Source organism: Heptranchias perlo, chromosome 3 (assembly GCF_035084215.1).
Source record: "Heptranchias perlo isolate sHepPer1 chromosome 3, sHepPer1.hap1, whole genome shotgun sequence".
NCBI classification, from domain to species: domain Eukaryota; kingdom Metazoa; phylum Chordata; class Chondrichthyes; order Hexanchiformes; family Hexanchidae; genus Heptranchias; species Heptranchias perlo.
Genome location: NC_090327.1, coordinates 43,278,335 through 43,303,445, shown reverse-complemented (window position 1 = coordinate 43,303,445; position 25,111 = coordinate 43,278,335). Strand labels below are relative to the sequence as shown.

Here is a 25,111-nt window from a genome sequence, read left to right as displayed (position 1 = left end):
TTTTTTTAACATAATCAAGACAGTTGTCATTTGTGTTTGATGGTCAAAAGGCATCTAATCTTGGATGGATACATTTTTTTTAAAAACTGCAAATGCTGGAATTGTGAAACAAAAATAGAAATTTCTGGAAATCATGACAGATTTGTTAAAATCTGTTAAAAGAAAGGACAGATTAATTGTCAGAACCGAAGCTGTAGATAGGTGTCACGTTTTGGAGATTTTATGCAACATATTTTCTCAGGTTCAGCATCACCATGCATTCCTACAAGCGGACCCCATGACTTCTACGTTCTGGAATGCATCCTTTTTCTTTTCCGATATCTAGATAAATGATAGTAAACTCAGGGATCAGAACAGAAAACTCTTACTCTGTACATCAGCTACTGGAATGTATCAAAAGCAGAATATAGGGAGTTAGGAGGTAAATTAAAAAATAGGACCTCAAAGGTAGTAATCTCAGGATTGCTGCCAGTGCCACGTGCTAGTCAGAGTAGAAATAGGAGGATATTTCAAATGAATACGTGGCTAGAGGAATGGTGCAAGGGGGAGGGATTCAAATTCCTGGGACACTGGAAACGGTTCTGGGGGAGGTGGGACCAGTACAAACCGGACGGTCTGCACCTGGGCAGGGCCGGGACCGCTGTCCTAGGAGGAGTGTTTGCTAGTGCTGTTGGGGAGGGTTTAAACTAAAGTGGCAGGGGGTTGGGAACCTGAGCAGGGAGAGAGAGGAAAGCGTAACAGGAAGGGACAGAAGGTATGGAGTAATAGGTAAAGTGTTAAAAAAGGAAAAAGCAGGAACTAAGCGTCACAAAACAGATTTGAAAGTTCTTTATCTGAATGCACGTAGCATTCGTAATAAAATGGACGAGTTAACGGCACAAATAACTACGTATGGGTATGATCTTGTGGCCATTACAGAAACATGGCTGCAGGGTGACAACGACTGGGAATTAAATATGCCAGGGTATTTAACAATCAGGAAGGACAGGCAGGAAGGAAGGGGAGGTGGGGTGGCTATGTTAATAAAGGAAGGAATCACTGTAATACAGAGAAATGATATTGGGACAAAGCATCAAGATAATGAAACAGTTTGGGTGGAGATAAGGAATAATAAGGGAAAAAAAACATTAGTGGGCGTAGTATATAGGCCTCCTAATAGTTGCAACTCTGCTGGAAGAAGTATTAATCAGGAGATAGTCGGGGCATGTAATAAGGGAACAGCCATAATTATGGGGGATTTTAATTATCATATTAACTGGACAAATCAAATTGGGCAGAGCAGCCTTGAGGACGAGTTCATTGAGTGCATCAGGGATGGATTTCTTGAGCAGTATGTAACTGATCCTACAAGGGGGCAGGCAACCTTGGACCTGGTCCTGTGTAATGAGTCAGGATTAATTAATAATGTCCTAGTTAAGGATCCCCTTGGAACGAGCGACCACAACATGGTTGAATTCCATATCCAATTAGAGGGTGAGAAGGTTGATTCTCAAACAAGCGTACTGAGCTTGAATAAAGGAGACTATGATGGTATGAGAGCGGAATTGATTAAAGTGGACTGGGAAAATAGATTAAAGGGTAAGACGGTACATGAGCAGTGGTGTTCATTTAGGGAGTTATTTTACAACTTTCAAAATAAATATATTCCACTGAGGAAAAAAGGGTGTAAAAGAAATGACAGCCACCCGTGGCTAAGTAAAGAAATCAAGGATAGTATCCGACTAAAAACAAGGACATATAAGGTAGCCAAACTTAGTGGGAGGATAGAAGATTGGGAATTCTTCAAAAGACAGCAAAAAGTAACGAAAGGATTGATTAAGAAAGGGAAGTTAGATTATGAAAAGAAATTAGCAAAAAATATAAAAACAGATAGCAAGAGTTTCTATAGTTATATAAAAAGAAAAAGGGTGGCTAAGGCAAACATAGGTCCCTTAGAGGATGAGACCGGGAAATTAATGGTGGGAAACATGGAGATGGCAAAAATGCTGAACAAATATTTTGTTTCAGTCTTTACAGTAGAGGACACTAAGAATATCCCAACACTGGACAAACAGGGGACTCTCGGGGGGGGAGGAGCTAAATACGATTAAAATCACTCAAGAGATGGTACTCAGTAAAATAATGGGACTCAAGGCGGATAAATCCCCTGGACCTGATGGCTTCCATCCTAGGGTCTTGAGGGAAGTGGCAGTAGGGATTGTGGATGCTTTGGTGATAGTTTTCCAAAATTCCCTGGACTCAGGAGAGGTCCCGGCAGATTGGAAAACTGCTAATGTAACACCGTTATTTAAAAAGGGTAGTAGGCAGAAGGCTGGAAATTATAGGCCAGTTAGCTTAACATCTGTGGTGGGTAAAATTTTGGAGTCTATTATTAAGGAGACAGTAACGGAACATTTAGATAAGCATAATTTAATAGGACAAAGTCAGCATGGCTTTATGAAGGGGAAGTCATGTCTGACAAATTTGCTTGAGTTCTTCGAGGATATAACGTATAGGGTGGATAAAGGGGAACCAGTGGACGTAGTGTATTTAGACTTCCAGAAGGCATTCGACAAGGTGCCACATAAAAGATTATTACTTAAGATAAAAAATCACGGGATTGGGGGTAATATTCTGGCATGGGTGGAGGATTGGTTATCAAACAGGAAGCAGAGAGTTGGGATAAATGGTTCATTTTCGGACTGGCAACCAGTAACCAGTGGTGTTCCACAGGGGTCGGTGCTGGGTCCCCAACTCTTTACAATCTATATTAACGATTTGGAGGAGGGGACCGAGTGCAACATATCAAAATTTGCAGATGATACAAAGATGGGAGGGAAAGTAGAGAGTGAGGAGGACATAAAAAACCTGCAAGGGGATATAGACAGGCTGGGTGAGTGGGCGGAGATTTGGCAGATGCAATATAATATTGGAAAATGTGAGGTTATGCACTTTGGCAGGAAAAATCAGAGAGCAAGTTATTTTCTTAATGGCGAGAGACTGGAAAGTAGTGCAGTACAAAGGGATCTGGGGGTCCTAGTGCAAGAAAATCAAAAAGTTGGTATGCAGGTGCAGCAGGTGATCAAGAAAGCCAACGGAATGTTGGCTTTTATTGCTAGGGGGATAGAATATAAAAACAGGGAGGTATTGCTGCAGTTATATAAGGTATTGGTGAGACCGCACCTGGAATACTGCATACAGTTTTGGTCTCCATACTTTAGAAAAGACATACTTGCTCTCGAGGCAGTACAAAGAAGGTTCACTCGGTTAATCCCGGGGATGAGGGGGCGGACATATGAGGAGAGGTTGAGTAGATTGGGACTCTACTCATTGGAGTTCAGAAGAATGAGAGGCGATCTTATTGAAACATATAAGATTGTGAAGGGTCTTGATCGGGTGGATGCAGTAACGATGTTCCCAAAGATGGGTGAAACTAGAACTAGGGGGCATAATCTTAGAATAAGGGGCTGCTCTTTCAAAACTGAGATGAGGAGAAACTTCTTCACTCAGAGGGTGGTCGGTCTGTGGAATTTGCTGCCCCAGGAAGCTGTGGAAGCTACATCATTAGATAAATTTAAAACAGAAATAGACAGTTTCCTAGAAGTAAAGGGAATTAGGGGTTATGGGGAGCGGGCAGGAAATTGGACATGAAGCTGAGTTCGGATCGGTCAATGCCCTGTGGGTGGCGGAGAGGGCCCAGGGGCTATGTGGCCGGGTCCTGCTCCGACTTCTTGTGTTCTTTAGATTTGTGGTTGGGATCAGATCAGCCATGATCTTATTGAATGGCGGAGCAGGCTCGAGGGGCCGATTGGCCTACTCCTGCTCCAATTTCTTATGTTCTTATGTGCTACCATGTGATTCTCATCTCTTTTTTTAAAAAAAATGGACTGAACATATAATCTGACTACACTCTGAATCAACAAATAGTTTTATTTACAGAAGTAAATGGCATAAAATAGTTAATCATACATTACTCTCCTCAGTACATAAAAATAATTAAGACGTCACTCACTTTCACTCTAAACATAGTCTCTAAATCATAAATTCACGTCTTACACTGTGGATTAGGCTACCATTTTTTTTATTCGTTCATGGGATGTGGGTGTCGCTGGCAAGGCCAGCATTTATTGCTCATCTCTAATTGCCCTTGAGAAGGTGGTGGTGAGCTGCCTTTCCACTGGCTGGCATTAAATTTAAATGGAATTCCCATGCTACTGACTGTAAGTTGACTGTAGACTGAACACATGAAGCCTAGTATAAACCGGTGATTGGAGACCCCCGGCCACCGAACTGTCAGTCAGAGAGGACTACATCAAATAAGTGACCCTGTCCCCTTTCCAAAGGTCTCGGATACTGCTGTCAAACAAACCCACAACCACAGTCAGGGACTGATTCTTTGATCTGTACCAAAAGGCAATAGACAACTCCATCTCATAATTTCATTAAGGCAGCAGCCATTCATTAATATTGAGCTATTTTTGACAATAGCCAGGATGTTTGTGATTGAATGTGATGGACTTGGTTAATTAAACAATTAACATTTATTTGTCTTAAAAATTTTCGAAGCCATTGCAGCCAACCTGCCTAGTCTGAGCTGATATTTTTGCTGTTGAGAAATGCTTTGTGTGATCTTGGGTGTTAAACCCTTACATACTGTTTCTAGCAATACAAAATACAAGTTAAAAATCAGTATAGGCAGAAAGTACATTTTTGTGACAGCAAGAAAGCAAATTGGTAGAACTGAGAAATCAAAGTCTGGTGGTTGGGGGAGAACCAACAGATACTCCAATCACAGGGAGGATGTGAATGAGTTGAATTACATGCAAACTGCTTAACAGAAAAGCAAGAACTGTTAGATGATATAAAAAAAACTCCAGCAATGAAAATACATTAAAAGAATGTGGATTTAGCTAAAATGATGAAAAGACATGAGCAAGGGCTACCCAAGGAAAAAGTCAAGAAAGTTGAGGTAATTGGAGGAACAAAAATTGTACATGCAGGAGGTCTGGAATGAAAACAGAAAATGGTAGAATCAGAATAGTTTCACTCGTCCCTGATGCAGACCCACTGCCCCTCCAGAACTGTGTTTTGAATCTACACCTGAAATGTTGGAACAGTGTAAGAGCTGAAAGATGTGGGAATGGGAGGGGACGTTAAAGTGGCAAGTCACTGGGAGGTCATGCTTGCATACAGAACATGTGTTCAGCAAAACAGTCACCCAATCTGTGTTTAGTCTGCCAGTGTAGAGGAGACTGCATCACGAAGAGCAAATACAATAAACTAGATTGGAGAAAGTACACATAAATTGAGGCTGAGAAAAGCAAGTCTTGACACATGGGGCCCAATATTAGGAGGGAGGCGGGTTGCCAGCGGGGGGTCGACTGGGCGCGTGGGTAACAGGCTGTCAGCAGGAGGAGCCCTATTTAAAGGGGCCGTCCTTCAATGCTCCTCCTGCAGTAAACAACCATATTGGCAGCATGGAGCAGGCCAGAGGCAAGGCTGCTCCAAGGTTCCCAGACTCCTCACTCCAGGTGCTGCTCGATGGGGTCAGGAGGAGGAGGGAAACGTTTTTCCCATCAGACGGGAGGAATTGGCCTGCCTCTACCGCCAAGAAGGCCTGGCTCGAGGTGGCAGAGGAGGTCAGCAGCAGCAGCAATATCGCTCAAACCTGGGTCCAGTGCAGGAAGTGCTTTACTGACCTAACCAGGTCAGCCAAAGTGAGTATACTTACGCATTCTCCCACACTCCGCCTTCCGCATCACCTCCACCACCACACAACTCCTTCTGCACTGCCACCACAGCACTCTCGCATCACTCCTCACATTCACTCAACCATCCTCCTCACATTCACTCAACCATCATCCTCACCTTGCCTGCACGTACTCACTGCCCCAGTTCCCATTCGAACACTACCACGCAACCCAATCCTCATACAATCTCATGGCTATGTCTCAAACGCACCCTCCCATGCATCTCCCTCACGGTCACCCACACCAATGCATGCAGCGGGTCACCATGCAACAATCTCTCAATCACGCCTCTCTGTGTTTTGTCTTGATAGGGGAAGAGATACCAGAATGCCCGGGAGAGGGCAAGGACCGGAGGGGGCCCGCCACACCAGGTGGTCCTAACGGACGCGGAGCAGCAGGCAATAGAAATAAGCCGGACGCTGGAGTGCCTGTCCGTGGCGGACGCCGAGACTGGGAATGCACAAGCGGCTGGTAACAGAAATCTAACACTCAGCATTCATGATAGTGAATGATCTTAGCATCACTTGGCATCTGCAGCACCTCAACATCTGTCCACATGCTTAATATTGCTTTCTGTTCTCTTGCAGGGCCACCTGCGACCGCCATGACTGTAGAGGGCGATTCCTCAGAGGACCTGCCGGCCTCTGAGGGTGCATCGTCACATCTGAGCCAGCCATCCACCAGTGCAGATGCACACACCTCGGTGTGTCCCTGTCCTTACTTAGTTGGGCTTGCACATGGTGAGTCACCATGCACATGTGAGCACGAGCAGACCCTGGTGGCAGGGGCAGCTGTGGAGAGTCCGCTTCGGTGGGAGCACTCTTCTCCAGGCTATGCTCAGCTGGACCCAGATGCTGGGGCCAGCCATGAAAAGGAGAGTCATCAATGGGCAGCAGCACATTGCCGAGGTACTGGAACAGTTGCCAAGCGCACTCTCCACCATCACGCAGAGGATGGAGGAGTCCAACTCCTGCATGAGTAGAATACTGTCACGGGGCCGTGAAGGCATCTCTGAGATAGTGTCGCAGATAGGTGTGGGAATGTCTGTGGTGGAGGGAAGGCTAGCCTCCATCGAGCTTCAAGCACGGCTCAACAATGAGTCCATTCAGGCCCTGACAATGGCCGTTTGGATTCAGGGTAAGCAACATTCTGCCGCCTTAAACAGGCTGACCGATACGTTACAACTGGCCTTCCAAGGCTTCACACAAGTCCTCCAAACTGTCGTCCAGCAGGGTGAAAGGAGTGATGTGGGCCTGGCCCAGGAGAAGGATGATGGCGAAAGGGGACGTGGAAGCGGGGACACCACTAAAGCGCTCCCACGTCATACCCGTTGTGCGCCCTCTCAACCAGTACCCGCAATGCTGCTTCCTCTCCAGATGGTTGAGTCTGCCCCTACACAGTTGCAGGTGAAGCAGTCTTTGGAGGGACTGTCACGAGCACCAAAACCCGGAGGGCGTCCACGCAATGCATCTCATCGGTCAGGGCATGGACAAGAGCAACCTGGCACTACCTCTGCTGAAGCCAAGGGCTAGCACAAAGTAGGGGTTCCCGTAAACGTAAGGCTAAGGTTTTGTGAGCACAAAGGGCATGCACAAGGGTGTATGACGGAATGTCATGTTTCTCATTTAGTTTTGTTTGTTTTGCCAACCACATTAAATTTTGTTATCACCACTACTGCCACGTCTTTGCAAATTTTGTCTGGTTTGTGCAATAATTCCCTTTCCTGAGGATCACCATGAAGACCCACACCTGATACCACCCATTGTGTCATTGCAGAGTGGGTGTAGGTGTATTTGCAGGGCTCTTTTAAGCAGACGACTGAGAGACGCCAGCGACGTCCCCGGTGGCACCCTGGAAGGATGCGGAGGAGAAGTTGTTGAGGGCAGTGGTGACTTTGACAGCGACAGGTAAGATGATGATGCTCGGGCCAGCCGGGAGCAGCTCGGCATCAAGGAGGCTGCAGATGTCCATGACTATATGTCTAGTGACTCTCGGCCTCCGTGTGCACTGCTCCTCAGAGAGGTCCAGGAAGCTGAGCCTCAGTCTGTCGACCCTGTGGCGAGGGTGGTGCCTTCTGCGATGCATCTCTCTCTGCAGTTGCCCTCCCTCCTGCTGTGCAGGTGAATGTGTCACAGCACTGTGTTGTGGAGCTCCACGTGTCAGAGGTGGCCAGCAAGGTGATGCTGTTCGTCCTCCGATGAGGTCATGACCGCAGCTATCGCGGCCCCCATCCGGAAGATGTACGTTTGAGGGGGTCCGCAAGGTAGGTAAATGTATCTGCACACCGGAGTTGAGGTTCCAAGTTGGTGAATTTTAGTGTTAGGAGGAGGGTGGTGCAGGCCAAACTTTGTCCAACGTGACAGAGTGGCCTCCTGCAATGAGTGAGAGTCTCCTCCGCCTGTCAAACGGACCTTTGCAACTCCCACTGGCTGGTGGCTGCAACACGTCTGTTTTAACTGGGAGTGTTTCCCCCAGTACGGGAAACATGCTCTGTTGACATGAAAATCCTACATCTCCTAAAATATCCTCCCAATCAGCAAACGACCTGAACTATGTAATTAATTGCTTTAATTGGGATCCCATCGGCTTTAATTGCCGGTGGGAGTCCCGCATGCAGGGGCTGCACGCATATCTAAGCTAGTCATTGGGGAACCCGGAAGTGAGCAGGTTGGAGCCGGGCTCCGGACCAGCCCCGGGAATCCCCAATTTTAGCAGCCCCCACCCCCCGCCACGAACGCACCTGCTCGGCCATCCGAAAATTGACCCCATACTGTCAGAAACCAATAAAAATCATGAAGAACATAACAGTTTCAAGGCTGACTTTCCTGGAAGAGAATTTTGAATGTACTCTTACATGTGGCCGTAAGTCAATCCTGGACCTAAATACTATTTGACACCAACCCTTAAAAGCAGATATAGTTCCTTTCAGGGCCAACGAAGAATCTACACACTTTGATTCAAGTGACCTTACTTCAGATGCAGTCTTAACAAGAATAAAAAACACCTCTTTGATCTATATGCTGTACCCTTTACTATACAGCCCACTATTTTGTTTGTTCTCTTTAAACCTAGAAACATTGGCGCGATGGTGTTAGTGACCAATTTTCTGAGATCTTTCTACTGATACATTCAGTCATAGGATTAACTAATCAGTCATTCCATTGCAGTTTGTTGGTTTTAAGTGTGCCAGGTAACTGCGGTTCAAGCTGTTATAGTAGGTTTGTATTTAAATGGTATTTTGATTAATACTGTGCTCAAATTCTTGGGTCAAATTTTCAAAATCTCACCTTTCCCTTAAAGGTGCTGAAATTTTTGCCTGGCGTTGTATCCCTCAAAGACCGAGCATGAATTTTACATTTCCAGCGTTATTGGAAATTCTGTCTGTAGGACTAAAGGTTACTATAAAGTTGGGTAAATCATTTCTAACCATAAATCATTTCTAATGGGTCAAATAATGCATACCTTTATCGGTTGACTGATGTAGAACTGCTGGGTAAAGTCAATATGCATTCCACCTTATGGGCCAATAGCAAAAGAGTCGCCTTAGGATCTCAATTATAAAACAGTTACGTCAAGCAATTTCTACTCTCTTACTTAGATTTATCTTCTAAAAATACTAGTTGTGCAATCAGCCTTAAAAGCAACTCGTATTTTGTTTTGGTGCCATAGCAATATTTAAGTTAATGTGAAGGATAAACAGATGGTAATTTTTGATTTTGGCATAGTGCAGAGTAGTGTGTAGTACCTCAGAATGCTTGGATGGAGTTCTTGTTGAGCTATTCAGAATGACATCAGTTTGTTTAGTTGAATGAGAAGTAAATGAATGAAGTGATTATTGTGATGTGGTCTTGGAAGGATTATTTATTTCTACTATATAGTGGAAGACTTTGGCTCATTTGGGTAGTACCAGTGAGTTATCATTTTTGCATCGATCTTGCAGAATGCTTATGAGAATTGTTATTGTTAAGGCTACTACCTGCTGAATGTTTAATAAGCATCAAACTGTTTGATTCCTCTTTAAACTGCCAGTGGTTTGTGGAAAAGTAGTTCAGGTTAGATTTTACAGACCTTGCTCTGAAACAAAGAAAATACTTGGCAGTTCCAAATCCAGATAGTCTCTCATTGCTTGCAAAGATTCTTATGGATAATGGGAGTATGGATAATCCAGGTTTCACTGTGTATGAATAAGTTGTGTATTTCACACGTGTAAAATAACAGACATGTATCATATGCTGTTCAGGGCCATGTACATTGTATAAAATTATACAATTGAAAATACCTCCGTGAAAATCGCCATGCATAAATTTTATTTAACTTAAATTTAGCCTTGTTGTCAGCCATATATGTTGGATGTTTGAGAGCAATATGCCAACATTTTAAAACAGTTTTTATGTATAAATGTCTTGCACATTTTATGGGACAACTTGATTTAGACTAAATGTAATCCTGTTTTATAATACAGGAAGTATTGTTTTAACATCGTATAGCAGATCTGTTCTGACACATCAGATTGTGCTTCTCTTTGGTGAATTGATTTCTCAGGTTCTTTTTTGTTTACTTAAAATAGAAGATTTTTGGAGACTTTGTTACAATTGAAATGGCATTCCATGCAAAAGCTTTGGAAGTTTATAGCAATGCATATCAGCATATACAGAATATTGATGAAGAGGCAGATATGGAGGTAAGCTGTATTTTTGAAGTTTTTATGGCTATAGTGATTGATTCAGAAGGCAATGTCCACCACATAATTTTGATTTTAAAAATATTACTGTTTTCCACTTCTGGCTTCTTGTTCAGAAACAAAATTAACTGGTTAAGTTATGTGGTGGGTATTACCTAAAATGTCTTGGCTGAATGCAAAATTGTCAGCAAATTCTAGGATAAGCTGCTAAACCAATAATGACTTAGTGAGTATGATTTAGGTGGAATAATAACATTTTAAATATTTCTTATTTCATACCAGTAAATTATAGCTGCACTGAAAATTGTCCATTACATATGATTTATATGTTGTACATTCACACTGAATTAATAAATAAAATCTGCAAAAATGTATGTAAACCTAAAGGGAGACTGGAAAAGAGCAGGAAACATGGTTGAAATAGATATCTCTATTTAAGAAACTGGCACTGGAACAGGTGTGATGATCTGAATGGCCTCTTCTGTCCTGTAATTTCTGAGATGTAGAGTAGCTTTATTACTGTAATATCTATTGTATATTACAAACACTGAGTGGGTTACAATGTTCCATTTTAATATCTATTGGAAATTCCTTTGTCTCCCCAAGTTTCAAATTTGAAATTCTCATCCTCATGTTTAAATCCCTTCATCGCTTCTGTAACTTCCTCCAGCCCTTAGCCCAACCCAGACGATCCAATCCTCCGATTCTGGCCTCTTGTGCATACCTTCCTCCCTTTGCCTCATCATTGGTGCCCATGCTTTCAGCCGCCTAAGCCTCACGCTCTGGAATTCCCCTAAAAACCTTTCTGCCTCTTCACCTCCCTTTCTTCCTTTAAGACCCTCCTTAAAACCCACCTCTCACCAAGCTTTTGGCCACCTTTCCTAATACTTCCTCCTTTGGCTTGGTGAATATTTATTTCTAATTACACCTCGGAGAAGCACCTTGGGACGTTCTTCTACGTTAAAGGCATTTTATAAATGCAAGTTATTGTTCCCCCTTTGCCCTTCATCCTATCTCCCTTCCTATTCTCCCCTTCTGTTCCACTATCCCCATCTCTCCTTTGCCCCAGCTATCTCTCATCCTTCCCCCTCCTCTGCCAGCACCCTCCTCACTCCTCTCCCCCTCCACCTCCTTCCCCTTCTATTCCCCTCTCCCTCCTCTACCACTTAACCCCGCCTCTCTCCTTTGGAGGCCCTGATTAATACCTCAGTGATCAGGATAGTTGAGGAGGTGACACTTTAAAATGCTTGCCACAGTTTCTACCTTGTGGGGGCAAAGACCAGACAGGAATCTTACTAGCAGATGGAGTTGCTAACAATTCCATCAACCACAGAAGAACAGGCACTGAACAGCAGACTTCACCCGAGCACTGAGATATCACTGAGCTGGAATCTGCCATAGCAGATATTCCTTTATGCGGGGATGGGGACATGGTCATTCGTCTTTCTGGATTATGGGAGGAGGTGTGCACTGTTCATTATTTCTAGGTTGCTCTGCAGGGATTTCCAAGATCTTCCTCAAATTTAGGTCTGTGTGGGACAATTGAACTAATGTTGGTGTCCGGACGTCCATCGGCTTGGGTATTGAACCACCCCAATCTCAATTATTCAGCCACAGTGCTGCATCAGTAATAACTAATTACTAACCTAACGTTATGTGACCTTTTTAAGACGGCTGAGCTGTATCACGCCATCTAAGGTGTAACTACAGATAAGTATTGACACTTTTAAAATGGCTTTCTCCAGAGACAAAGCCTTAAATAAGAGTTTTCAATGGATTTTCAGTTGGAACTTTGTAACCCACTCATTGTTTTTAATATATAAAAGATTACTTTGCATCCTTATCCTCTAGTTTATTATTTTTACTTACTTAAGTGTTTTATGTGGTTGAAGCAAAATGTAGCCATTTTTATTTGCTTCTGATCGCTGACCACCGATTCTGGAGCTGGTGCCCAAATTTTTTAACATCTGTACCTAATTACATAAATAAAGTTTGACATAAGTCCAGCTTTTGATTTTTTTTTCAGTGACTAGAACAAAATTAGTCATGCTTGATGAGATAATTCAATATTATTCTGATATACCTTTTTTTAAGAAAATTTTATTTATCTACGTGATTGTAACTTTTCTGTTTTCTGTTCTGTTAGTAATCATTGTTTGCCATTCTTGTGACAGAAGGCTGATGGATAATGTTGTCATTTTGCATATATGAATGAGATCCTTAAATTAAATACATGCCTAAAATATTTGTGTAGAAGTGTAAGAGCTGTTCATGTGGAATAAAATCAGTTCAGTTAGCATGCATATGAGCAATTATATAAGGGCATATGTTGCACAGTGAGTACATATTGTACAACATTGCATCTGTTGGTTATTTTATGTCATTAAATAACCAACATAAATAAATTCTTAAACTGGTCAAGTAATAATAATTTGCCTTCCAGTGTTGCTACTAGAATTGGGTATCCTGGTGGCACTTGGTATTCGATAAATTACCTTGATTAGGGTTGTAGCATGCTGAGCTAACAGTCCACCCACATGGCTAGCGATGCACTTTTGCCAGTATGGATCCATTCCAGCATTGGCCTAGGTCCATGGCTAGAATGATCAAGTTGCCACTTTTGAATTGCTAAATTTTTAAGCAACTTTTGAGCTTTTGCATGTGTGCCATTGTCATCTGACATAGCAGGCAGTATTGAGAAGTCATAACAAAAATGTGAAAAATTAAAATTTTTTGAGGGAATGAGTACCATGATATTTTGACATGTATTGATAGAAGCTTTAGATGCTTTATGTACCATGTTATTAGTCCTTTTCTCCTCTTGTATCTTTATTCCTTTGACTTTATCTTATTTTATTATTTATTGTTTTCATTCTGTCTGAGGAGGTCTAGATATCAATTCCCTGATCTGGATTTTAGGGGAATAGGGCTTGAGATTTAAATTCAGGTACACGATACATACGGCTTCTACAATTGCACAATTGGATGCTAAGTCTTCCTACAAAGCAACCACATTTTAGTATTATTTGGTATATTGAAAAAAAAATCACAGAAATCTTTCTTTTATATAGAACATTTTCATTTAGAATTGTTTAAAAAAATGTTTCAAGTATGTTCTTTAGTCCTTAAAGGATTAGTATTCCTTCCTTTAACTAGAAGTAAGATTTGCATGCAGACAATCTTTTCTACAAATTCCCCAGGTTCCCATGAATACAGCCTACTGTTCCAGGAATAAATGTTATAGGTGACGTTCATTTTTTTTCCCACACTGCTACTGGTCCAGTATCTTCAATTTCTCCAGGAATTTCAATGATCACCTCACTACCTAGTGCCATCATTTATAGTACCTGATTGAAAAAGTTTGATTATCAAATATTTTTGGGGCCTGAATCCATGGATTAATAGTTTTCTACTGTTAATGCAGTACTGACATTGTTTGTTTCCTTTGTGTGAAGTATGTTCATAATTACAAGCTAAAGTATTTTTTAACACTTGGTGCATTCTTAGTTATTTTCCATCAGTGTGATCTTTATGCATTTTCTATAAGTCGGTAATGGACTAGTGTAGCAGTTCATGTTGTTTTGGCAGATTTTCAGGAACACCCTTCATTTACAAGACAACCAGCCTCGCCTAAGCATAGTGTCTGCAAATTCTATAAACACTATGAATGGAACTGATTCAGCTCTACGTATGTCAGGATCTTCTAAGGTAAGAGAGATAACTTTGACTTTTACAATGTATTATAAATTATTTTAAATTTATCTCCAAGATTATCTTTCAATATATTAAAATCTTCTGTTTTTAGGTTTTTATATTTGAAAAATGGGTGTGAGAAATTACATGTTAGAACATAAGAACATAAGAAATAGGAGCAGGAGTAGGCCAATCGGCCCCTCGAGCCTGCTCCGCCATTCAATAAGATCATGGCTGATCTTATCCTAACCTCAAATCTAAATTCATCTCCAATTTCCTGCCCGCTCCCCGTAACCCCTAATTCCCTTTACTTCTAGGAAACTGTCTATTTCTGTTTTAAATTTATTCAATGATGTAGCTTCCACAGCTTCATGGGGCAGCAAATTCCACAGACCTACTACCCTCTGAGTGAAGAAGTTTCTCCTCATCTTAGTTTTGAAAGAGCAGCCCCTTATTCTAAGATTATGCCCCCTAGTTCTAGTTTCACCCATCTTTGGGAACATCCTTACTGCATCCACCCGATCAAGACCCTTCACAATCTTATATGTTTCAATAAGATCGCCTCTCATTCTTCTGAACTCCAATGAGTAGAGTCCCAATCTACTCAACCTCTCCTCATATGTCCGCCCCCTCATCCCCGGGATTAACCGAGTGAACCTTTTTTAGGTTTTTAAAAAAAAGCGAGTATTTGTAATAAAAAATGGAAGTAAACTTATGGTATAACCACATTTTGGGAAGCAGATAAGTGGAGTTAGTTGTAACATAGGTGTTTCCCTGCAATATAGGCAGAGGAGCTAGAGATGCAAAACTGAGGTGCACGGTCCCATCGCTGATGAGTGTAATGACAGCATAACAAATTTACACAGATAGTTTCCATTATAAATGTGGGCAAAGGAATTTATAATGGAAAGAGTTGGCACAAAAATGTTACAACAGGAAGTAAAGCTTGTAGACGGGAACTGCATGCAGATGTAAGATTTTTAATATATTATAGATAGTAAACATTTTAGAATTGTCACAAAGTATAATAGGCCTGAAATTCTTGGAGCTCCTCTCTGCTGTCGGAAGTGATGCGGTGCAGTACGTCCAGCCACCAGTCTGTCCCAACAATGATCCTGACCCAAATCCCGAGGCTGGGGTCAATTCCATAAAGGGGGCGGTGCCATTTATGGGGGAGGAAGACTAGACTGATGGCTAATCCATGACCAAGGATACCCTTGGATCATAGTAGCGTATTGTGTGTTGCACAACTTTGTCATAGAGGCAATACCATGGTACAGGTTATTAAAGGCCCAGTATGAGAACCCCTTTAGTTTACCAACAGAAAGGGGTATCATTCTATTAATGTCTAGCTAGTGTGTGATATCAACCACATGATCTTGCATGTGAATGCTTGTTACACAGGAAGCTGCTGTGATGCATTTGTACTTCAATAATTAATGATACCTGCATTGATGAACCAGAACATGGGTTTGGGTTGATTGATTGGAGACTAAAGATACCCTCTGCAGGATGGATGTTCATACTTATAAGTTACTTCTCAAAATAATATGGTTCACTGCATTACAGGTTCATATTCACAGATTTATTAAGCATATAACTATTATTGACAATAATGAAACATACACTTAACAGCAGCACTTACAGCAATACCTTGCGAGTTCACCATAAGATTCACACAAGTTGGTTTCAAACTCAAGGATTTTCAAGGCAGATCAAGCCTCATCGAATTCTCAGGTATCTCCCCCAGCACCCACACCTTTATACCCTTTTTACAATCCTGTTATGTTTCAGTTTACGAAAGGAAAATGATCAAAGGACATCTAACAATCTGTGAGGGTGTTACTTTTCCATCACACTAGGCCATATTTCTTTGACAGATGTAACCTTCCAAGGTTGTCTTTGCATGCAGCTGTATATGTCTGATCAACTCAACTCTTTCCTGCCACATTCAACTTTGCAGACATCTAACCATCGTAAAAATATCACGCATCTCCTGCGTCCCTGTGAAGTTGAAAGACGAATAGCCTACAAGATGCCATGTTGTCTACACACCCACTCAGGCCTATAAACTTTCATGGTCTTGTTAGGAGTTAGTTACAGAATCTGTTTATATCAAAGGGATAAATAAACTGATAATGAGATCAGCTACAATTGAAAAGTTACCAGACACAGTTAATATAAAGAAATTAATATTAAGAGAAATCAATATCAGTAACATCAGATTAACCCTTTGCTAACACATCCAACCTCTGCAGCAGAGAACAGGTATAATGCGACCCTAGGATCCATCTGAATTGTTATAAAGCAAGTAGTCAGTATGTTGAAATTTGGTTTCAGGTGCCTCAGAAGTCTGGAGGATCCTTGCATACAGCACAGCAAAGGTTTCAAGAGTAATTGTTGCCTGCTTCATATTGCACAACTGTGCAACTTGGGGTTAGTCCTCCCAGGTGATGATGAGAAGTACGAGGAAGTGGGTGAAGGAGGAGGACCTCCATCACCAGACCATGCAAACCTGCCTGAAGGGCCAGCTTCCAGCTGAACCTTCCTTGCATATGCTGAGCCATAGTATAAAGCTGTCTCGTACTGGCATCACAGAGGGGGCTGGAAGGAAGGTGCAGTAGTGTAGTGAGAGACAGAGACACCTGTTACCATTCCTTGCAGCCACTGGTACTGGGCACAGGCTCATTTGGGCTAATGAACAGCTGGACAACAGACTGAATAGTCCCAATAGTCTTGAAAATCCTGACCCGCAAAATTGGGCCAACTGCATTCAGGAAAATATTGTCTACATGTGGCCTAACCAGCGGCCCTTAAAGGGGCCGCTGGAGGTCGCCACCAAAAGGATTTGTTTTTTAAAAAAATACTTGGTTGAATGTGGAGTAGGAGTGCTCCTCCCAAGTCTGCTGCAGTGCCGAAGATGTTGCCAGCCCCGAATCGTCCCTCCCTGCCGATTGCTTCCCCCCCCCCCCCGCCCCGATCGCTTCTCCCGATCATCCCCCTCCCTCCCAATTGCTTCCCTCCTCTCCCAAGACCTACCTGAGGGGCAGCAGCCTGAAATTGAAATCTTTTTTGCCGGCGAACTGCTCGCCGATCTCGTAAATGCGGCCTGAAGTGCCAGCAGGCTTGGCGCAAACCAATTTCTAGAACTGACTGGGTAAGGCCACACTAGATTTTTTTTTGATGAGTAATGAACCAGAATTAGTTAACAATCTGACTGTAAGGAAACATCTTGCAAATAGTGACCATAATATGATTAAATTTGATAATGGGTTTGAGAAGGAGAAGTGAGAATTACAAGCCAAGGTTTTAAATTTAAGTAAGGCAAACTTAGAGGAGATGAGAAATAAATTGACCAGAGTAAATTGGACTGAGCTGTTAATGGGTAAACCTACAAACAGTGGAAAGTATTCAAAAAAGTATTTGGTACAGTTTTTTTTAAAAACACAGTAAATGCCCTGAAAAGGCAAAAGCTGCATTTGTGCAGTTAAGCAACCATTGTCAACAAATGAGGCTATAGACAGTATCAAGTGAAAAAAGGCTTACACAAATGCAAGAAAAAGCAGAAATCCAGCAGACACGGACAGCAATAAAAAGCAACAAAGGAATACAAAGAAAGTAATTAGAATTGCAAAGTATGAAAAAAAAATTCCAAGGGATTTTAAAGCTAATAGTAAAAGTTTTTATAAATCCATCAAAAGAGAGTGGGTAAAGGGTAATGCGAGCCCGTTAAAGACAGATGTAGGTGATACTATAATGGATAATAAGGAAATGGCCACCTTGTTAAATGAATACTTTTGTATCTGTTTTCACAGTAGGGGAGGAGGATAAAATACCAGCAGCACAAAGCAAACTAAAAATAATTAAGTTAGAGACAGATCCATAAGGCTGGACTGAAGAAAGGCAGTCATATGGTGGTGATAAGGATTGTGAGACTGTTGGTGTATTGGGGATGGAAGGGATGAGCTACCCGCTAAGAGCTGCTCATGCTCTTCCTCCCTCTCCTCGTGCACTACTTGCTGCCCAGGTGGTGGTAAGGGCTGGTCCCTCATTATCGCAAAATTATGCAGCACACAACCACAAATCTGGATACACTGTCAGGGCTGTACTGCAAATTTCTACAGTCCATGCAGCGAAAGCATTGCGTGAGCATGCTGACTGTTTGCTCAGTGATATTTCTGGTGGCAGCATAGCTCATGTAGGCCATCTCTGCGGTTATGTCTGGATTCCTGATAAGAGTCATGAGCCATGTAGGCCCTTGTTGCCCAGTAGCCAGCCTGGTGCACATCAAATTGGGAGATGTCACTGATGTAACCTGCTGCAGCCTGGAAGGAGCCTGGTGCATAGAAGTTAAGTGACACCATGACCTTGGCAGCCATAGGCAGTACTGTCCATGCCCTGGTTTGAGGCTCCAATTATGGCAATAGCAGGTGACATAGCTTGATGGTTGGCACCTTTGCTTTACAAAGGAAACTGACACATTTGCTCCTCAGTGAAGTTGAGATATGAGAAGTGCTTCCTGAAGATCCACTGTGGTATGGCCTCCTGCACAGTGCCCTCCTCCTTCCTCTTCTCCCAGCTGGTCCTGCTCTCCCCTTTCCTCTTCGCTGCTCACCCTTGTCCTTCAGCCCCAAAGGCAGATCTACTAGACTATCCATGACTGCTATAAAATTGTTTGGAAGGCAGACAAAAGCAGTCCAGCACCAGCAAAAACTTCTTAGCAGAAGTAAGAATTTAGTTGTAAAAGTGCGAAAATAGGCAAATACCCAGAAGTTAACTTGCAGTCTAAAAGGACAAACCAGCAACTAACCTTTATGGAGGGAGTGAGCACTTTAAATAGTACTGCTGATAGATCTTTGCTGCCTGTTAGTGCCATGATTTTCTGAGCGAGCTTATTACGTGGCAAGTCAGGTACTGAGGCAGACCAATTTCACAAAAAGGTCCTACAATAAGTATAGGTCCTTTATTTAGTTATAATAATGGATGTTTTTAATACTTAACGTAGGAGCATGATCCAATATGGCTGGTGGCGTATTTCCGGCACGCTGTCCGCCATATTGAACACTTAGGTGCTCGTTTTACACCTGTAAAACAAGCCCAACGCAATCAAATTTCTAGACCTTGATCTTTTTACTTTTTCCTCTGCAGCCAAATAAGCTAACTCCATTTCTCTGTCTAAATGTTTCAATTTGTTGACCATTTTAAATATTGTTTGTTACTGTTTAGTTCACTTTAAATTTTAAACATTTTAAGTTGCCATCAGTCTGTGAATGTTATTTAGATATCCAACATAAGTTGTCACCAGTGTCACAGTTTGGGGATTTTTACGCTAAATATTTGCTTGTAGAGTGTTTTCAGTCACTCCTGAAAGACATCCTCACATCCCCTTTAATCCAGAGTCCAGTTTTTCTCCCTAGTATCTGGATAAACAAATAGATTGACTCGGGATTCGTAACGCAGAACTTTTGCTCCATATATTGGCTATTGAGAAATCGCACTCTGTTTATGGAAGGCAGTCCGAAATGCATTCTTGTCAAGATGAGGCACAACTTCAAACCATGAAGAGTTTATTTTACATATGAACAGAATAAATTTTTTGCAGTGAGAGCAATCTTTTATATTCCTCAGTTATAGAATGCAATAAAGATGCAACTTACTGACTCTATGAATGTTCTCACTTCTGTAGCTAAGCTATTCAAAGCTAGCTGGTTCGGAACTTTTTAAAATGCAAACAGCTTTCTGTTGCTGCCTGCAAACCTCATAGCTCACTCTGAGAGACATAGTTCTCTGTCACACGTCTGTGAGATGCGTGTTCAACCAACCAAGCTATCAATTACAGTTACTACCTTTTTGATGTGTGAGTACAACGCACCTCAGTGACTATCTTGTCTAAGACCCTGCTATACAAGTGGAATAGAATGATAGCTGGATCTTCAGGTATCGTAGAGGAACCATTTTCTCAAAATGGCATGAATTGGTTCAGATTGTACACAAGGATTCCCCCTTTTTTAATAGAAAATAACACTTCAAAACACCATATTAACTAGCCTGGTTTTAGGCAGCTATCTTGTGCTTCAGAAACGACGCTGAATTTAACATTACGGAAGTATTCTAATTTTAAAAATCTAGTTTAGGCAACATGAGCACAATCCAGGAAGGTAGGCTAAGCTGGAGAGCTTTCTGTTTAAAGTATTCCCATCTCTTATTTAAAAAAAAAATTAAATTGGGCTCTTTTTCTGTCTCAGTGAGGTTATCAAATGAGTAAGACACCAGGAAGGTTCCAAGCTCAACACTCCAGTCCATGCTCAGTTGGTGTCAGCCGAAGCAGTGGTGGGATGCTAAAATTAACCTCCTTGTCCCTGGATTAGGGAAGGGAAATCAACTAGGAATTCCACTCATGATTGCTATCTAGTAAGCCCAACTAAAACTGCGCATGTGAGGACGTGATAGTAAGATCGGGTTTGGCTATAATGCTCTTTGCGTCAGACAGCTTCCAAACCGTCACTGCCAAGGTTCATCGATCAATATGGGCCAAAGGCAGGTATATGGAGCTAGATCACAGATCAGCCATGATCTTATCAAATGGCGGAGCAGGCACGAGGGGCTGAATGGCCTACTCCTGTTCCCATATTCCTATAATAATCCACATTTGGGCCAAGTGCCGGACGATACTGCACAGAATGTACTCTGGGTGGGGGACTTCAATGTCCATCACCAAGAGTGGCTCGGTAGCACCACTACTGACCGAGCTGGCCGAGTCCTGAAGGACACAGCTGCCAGACTGGACCTGCGGCAGGTGGTGAGCAAACCAACACGAGGGAAAAACTTACTTGACCTCGTCCTCGCCAATCTACCTGTCGCAAATGCATCTATCCATGACAGTATTGGTAGGAGTGACCAACGCACAGTCCTCGTGGAGACGAAGTCCCGTCTTCGCACTGAGGACACCATCCAACGTGTTGTGTGGCACTACCACTGTGCTAAATGGGATAGATTCAGAACAGATCTAGCAGCTCAAAACTGGGCATCTGTGATGCGCTGTGGGCCATCAGCAGCAGCAGAATTGTATTTCAGCACAATCTGTAACCTCGTGGCCTGGCATATTCCTCACTCTACCATTACCAACAAGCAAGGGGATCAACCCTGGTTCAATGAGGAGTGTAGAAGAGCATGCCAGGAGCAGCACCAGGCATACCTAAAAATGAGGTGCCAACCTGGTGAAGCTACAACTCAGGACTACATGCTTGCTAAACAACGGAAGCAACATGCTATAGACAGCTAAGCGATTCCACAACCAACGGATCAGATCAAAGCTTTGCAGTCCTGCCACATCCAGTCGTGAATGGTGGTGGACAATTAAACAACTAACGGGAGGAGGAGGCTCTGCCAACATCCCCATCCTCAATGATGGCGGAGTCCAGCTCGTGAGTGCAAAAGACAAGGCTGAAGCGTTTGCAACCATCTTCAGCCAGAAGTGCCGAGTGGATGATCCATCTCGGCCTCCTCCCGATATCCCCACCATCACAGAAGCCAGTCTTCAGCCAATTCGATTCACTCCACGTGATATCAAGAAATGGCTGAGTACACTGGATACACCAAAGGTTATGGGCCCCGACAACATCCCAGCTGTAGTGCTGAAGACTTGTGCTCCAGAACTAGCTGCGCTTCCAGCCAAGCTGTTCCAGTACAGCTACAACACTGGCATCGACCCAACAATGTGGAAAATTGCCCAGATATGTCCTGTCCACAAAAAGCACGACAAATCCAATCTGGCCAATTACCGCCCCATCAGTCTACTCTCAATCATCAGCAAAGTGATGGAAGGTGTCTTCGACAGTGCTATCAAGCGGCACTTACTCACCAATAACCTGCTCACCGATGCTCAGTTTGGGTTCTGCCAAGACCACTCGGCTCCAGATCTCATTACAGCCTTGGTCCAAACATGGACAAAAGAGCTGAATTCCAGAGGTGAGGTGAGAGTGACTGCCCTTGACATCAAGGCAGCATTTGACCAAGTGTGGCATCAAGGAACCCTAGTAAAATTGAAGCCAATGGGAATCGGGGAAAACTCTCCAGTGGCTGGAGTCATACCTAGCACAAAGGAAGATGGTAGTGGTTGTCGGAGGCCAATCATCTCAGCCCCAAGGCATTGCTGCAGGAGTTCCTCAGGGCAGTGTCCTAGACCCAACCATCTTCAGCTGCTTCATCAATGACCTTCCCTCCATCATAAGGTCAGAAATGGTGATGTTCGCTGATGATTGCACAGTGTTCAGTTCCATTCGCAACCCCTCAGATAATGAAGCAGTCCGAGCCCGCATGCAGCAAGACCTGGACAACATCCAGGCTTGGGCTCATTAGTGGCAAGTAACATTCGCGCCAGGCAATGACCATCTCCAATAAGAGACAGTCTAACCACCCCCTCTTGACATTCAATGGCATTACCATCGCTGAATCCCCCACCATCAACATCCCGGGGGTCACCATTGACCAGAAACTTAACTGGACCAGCCATATAAATACTGTGGCTACAAGAGCAGGTCAGAGACTGGGTATTCTGCGGCGAGTGACTCACCTCCTGACTCCCCAAAGCCTTTCCACCATCTACAAGGCACGAGTCAGGACTGTGATGGAATACTCTCCACTTGCTTGGATGAGTGCAGCTCCAACAACACTCAAGAAGCTCGACACCATCCAGGACAAAGCAGCCCGCTTGTTTGGTACCCCATCCACCACCCTAAACATTCACTCCCTTCACCACCGGCGCACAATGGCTGCAGTGTGTACCATCCACAGGATGCACTGCAGCAACTCGCCAAGGCTTCTTCGACAACACCTCCCAAACCCGCGACCTCTACCACCTAGAAGGATAAGAGCAGCAGGTTCATGGGAACACCACCACCTGCACGTTCCCCTCCAAGTCGCACACCATCCCGACTTGGAAATATATCGCCGTTCCTTCATCGTCGCTGGGTCAAAATCCTGGAACTCCCGAACAGCACTGTGGGAGAACCTTCACCACACTGACTGCAGCGGTTCAAGAAGGCAGCTCACCACCACCTTCTCAAGGGCAATTAGGGATGGGCAACAAATGCCGGCCTCGCCAGCGATGCCCACATCCCACAAACTAATTTAAAAAAAGTATTGGCAAGAAAAATATAATTACTTGTATATTTCCTGCTTATTAGGGGTTACCTTAATTTTAATTACATATTTTGGCTTTTTGCTGCATTAGATAGTTTCCTTGGATGAAGGAGGAGACAAGAGAAAATATAAAAGATATATTAAATTAATTCTCTGTGGTCTGGGAAAAAAATTATATTGGCATTAGCACTCCATACTTGCTATTTAAAGTCAGTGCTGTAATTGACCATTGCAGTCTGATGGACCTATTTTGTATTGTTGGGTGATTATTAAAATGTGGACTTCAACAAATGAGGAAGTCTGCCTACAGTAAGTAATCTAGCACTGTGGGTTTCGGTTTTGTTTACAATCACAGACCTGTGAAGTTAAGTACGTGCAGAGAAGACTAACCACATCTCATTTTGTCTTTATGCAACAGATAGTTGAAAAGTGTAGTTTCTGAAATCACTCTTTATCAAAGACTTCTTTAATGTTCTAAAAACAGTTACTTTTTTTTGCAAATGAGGTATTCAGTTTCTGTTTGACTACTGTGTAACCAGGTTGGCAAAAGGGGGCCAGTAAACCTGCCTTTCTCTTAGGGGAGGAACTCTATAATAATACTTAAGCACCTTAGTCATGATACAGTTTAGCTTGTGGAATTATGATCCAATATCAGTGACCTTTAGCTTTGTTCTCAAATACATTTTTTTTTGGTATAGCACCACACTCCACTATGTAGGAAAAAAGAGTTAGAGGAAGAAGAGGAAGAGGAGGAGGAGGAGGAGGAGGATGATGATGACGAGGAAGAAGAGGATGAAGATGATGACTGAAGAAGATGTAGCAGAAGATGACAATGCTGCACAAACTAGACTTGGTTTTTTTTTGATAATTGGATAAAGTTATTTCCGTGTATGGTACATTTATTTTGTAACCTTCATTGATATAAACTTCGTCCAGCCTTGCAAGAAATTTCAGAATTTCTTTAAAATATTTGACATTGCCAAACATTATTTTCATTTTCTACTGTTATGTATGCCAAAATTTTATATGTAAACAGTTAAGTAGCTAAAGATTCATTAAAGATCATTAAAGATTTAAGGGGACATGTTACTTTATACACAACAGGTGTGTGAAAGTTCATCTGATTGTGCACAATAAACATTGTGCAATAATTAATGTGCAGATGTTTACATTATAAAGCTAGTATGCATCTTGTATAGCAAAGGTACTGGTGATCTGCCAGTCAGCTGTACAAACTTTGATTGTACATGTATTAAACATAGACATGTCTGCATTGATGATGAAATGAGCACATTATTTGCCCTTTTACCTATTTAAATCAGTGGATGGATAATTATGGCCATCGTTTATTTTTATTATTTCTCAATGTATGCATCACTGGCAAGCCTGGCATTTATTGCCCATCTGTAATTGTCCTCAGATGGTGGTATTCTTTGTAGCAGTTTGATATAACTGAATGACTTGCTTCAGAGGGCAATTAAGAGTCAACGTTGTTGGTGTGTTGGTGTATAGGCCAGACTGGGTAAAGATGAATGGTTTCCTTCCCTAAAGAGGATTAGTGAACCATTTGTGTTTTTACAACAATACGATAGCTTCATTGCCATTTTTTTTTACTGATACCAGCTTTTTATTTCCAGATTTTTTTTAAACTGAATTCAAATTCTCAAACAGCCATGAACTCATATTCTCTGGCAAAGTGTTGAATGGGCTTCTGATTTGCTATCGCCCGTTTTGTGCCACACCCCCTCTTTTCACCCCTTCCCCCCCCCCCCCCCCCAATATCTTAGTGTGTACTGGAACTGCACAAGTTGTGTTTTGGCTCAGGTAGAACTAAGAGAAGAAAGGCTGTCACTTAAATGTTACCCAA

The 25,111-nt window shown here is 42.7% G+C and overlaps 1 protein-coding gene across 1 annotated transcript in view; it reads left to right on the top strand.

Moving 5' to 3' along the window:
- cibar1 (CBY1 interacting BAR domain containing 1) overlaps positions 1 to 24,577 on the top strand; it is a 65,066-nt gene extending 40,489 nt beyond the window's left edge. Inside the window, exons 7-9 of the mRNA XM_067979347.1 lie at positions 10,297 to 10,410; positions 13,999 to 14,118; positions 23,943 to 24,577. Of these exons, the coding sequence (XP_067835448.1) occupies positions 10,297 to 10,410; positions 13,999 to 14,118; positions 23,943 to 24,053 (345 nt within the window). The 3' untranslated portion in view covers positions 24,054 to 24,577. The remainder of the gene's footprint in view (positions 1 to 10,296; positions 10,411 to 13,998; positions 14,119 to 23,942) is intronic.
- The last annotated feature ends 534 nt before the right edge of the window (positions 24,578 to 25,111 follow it).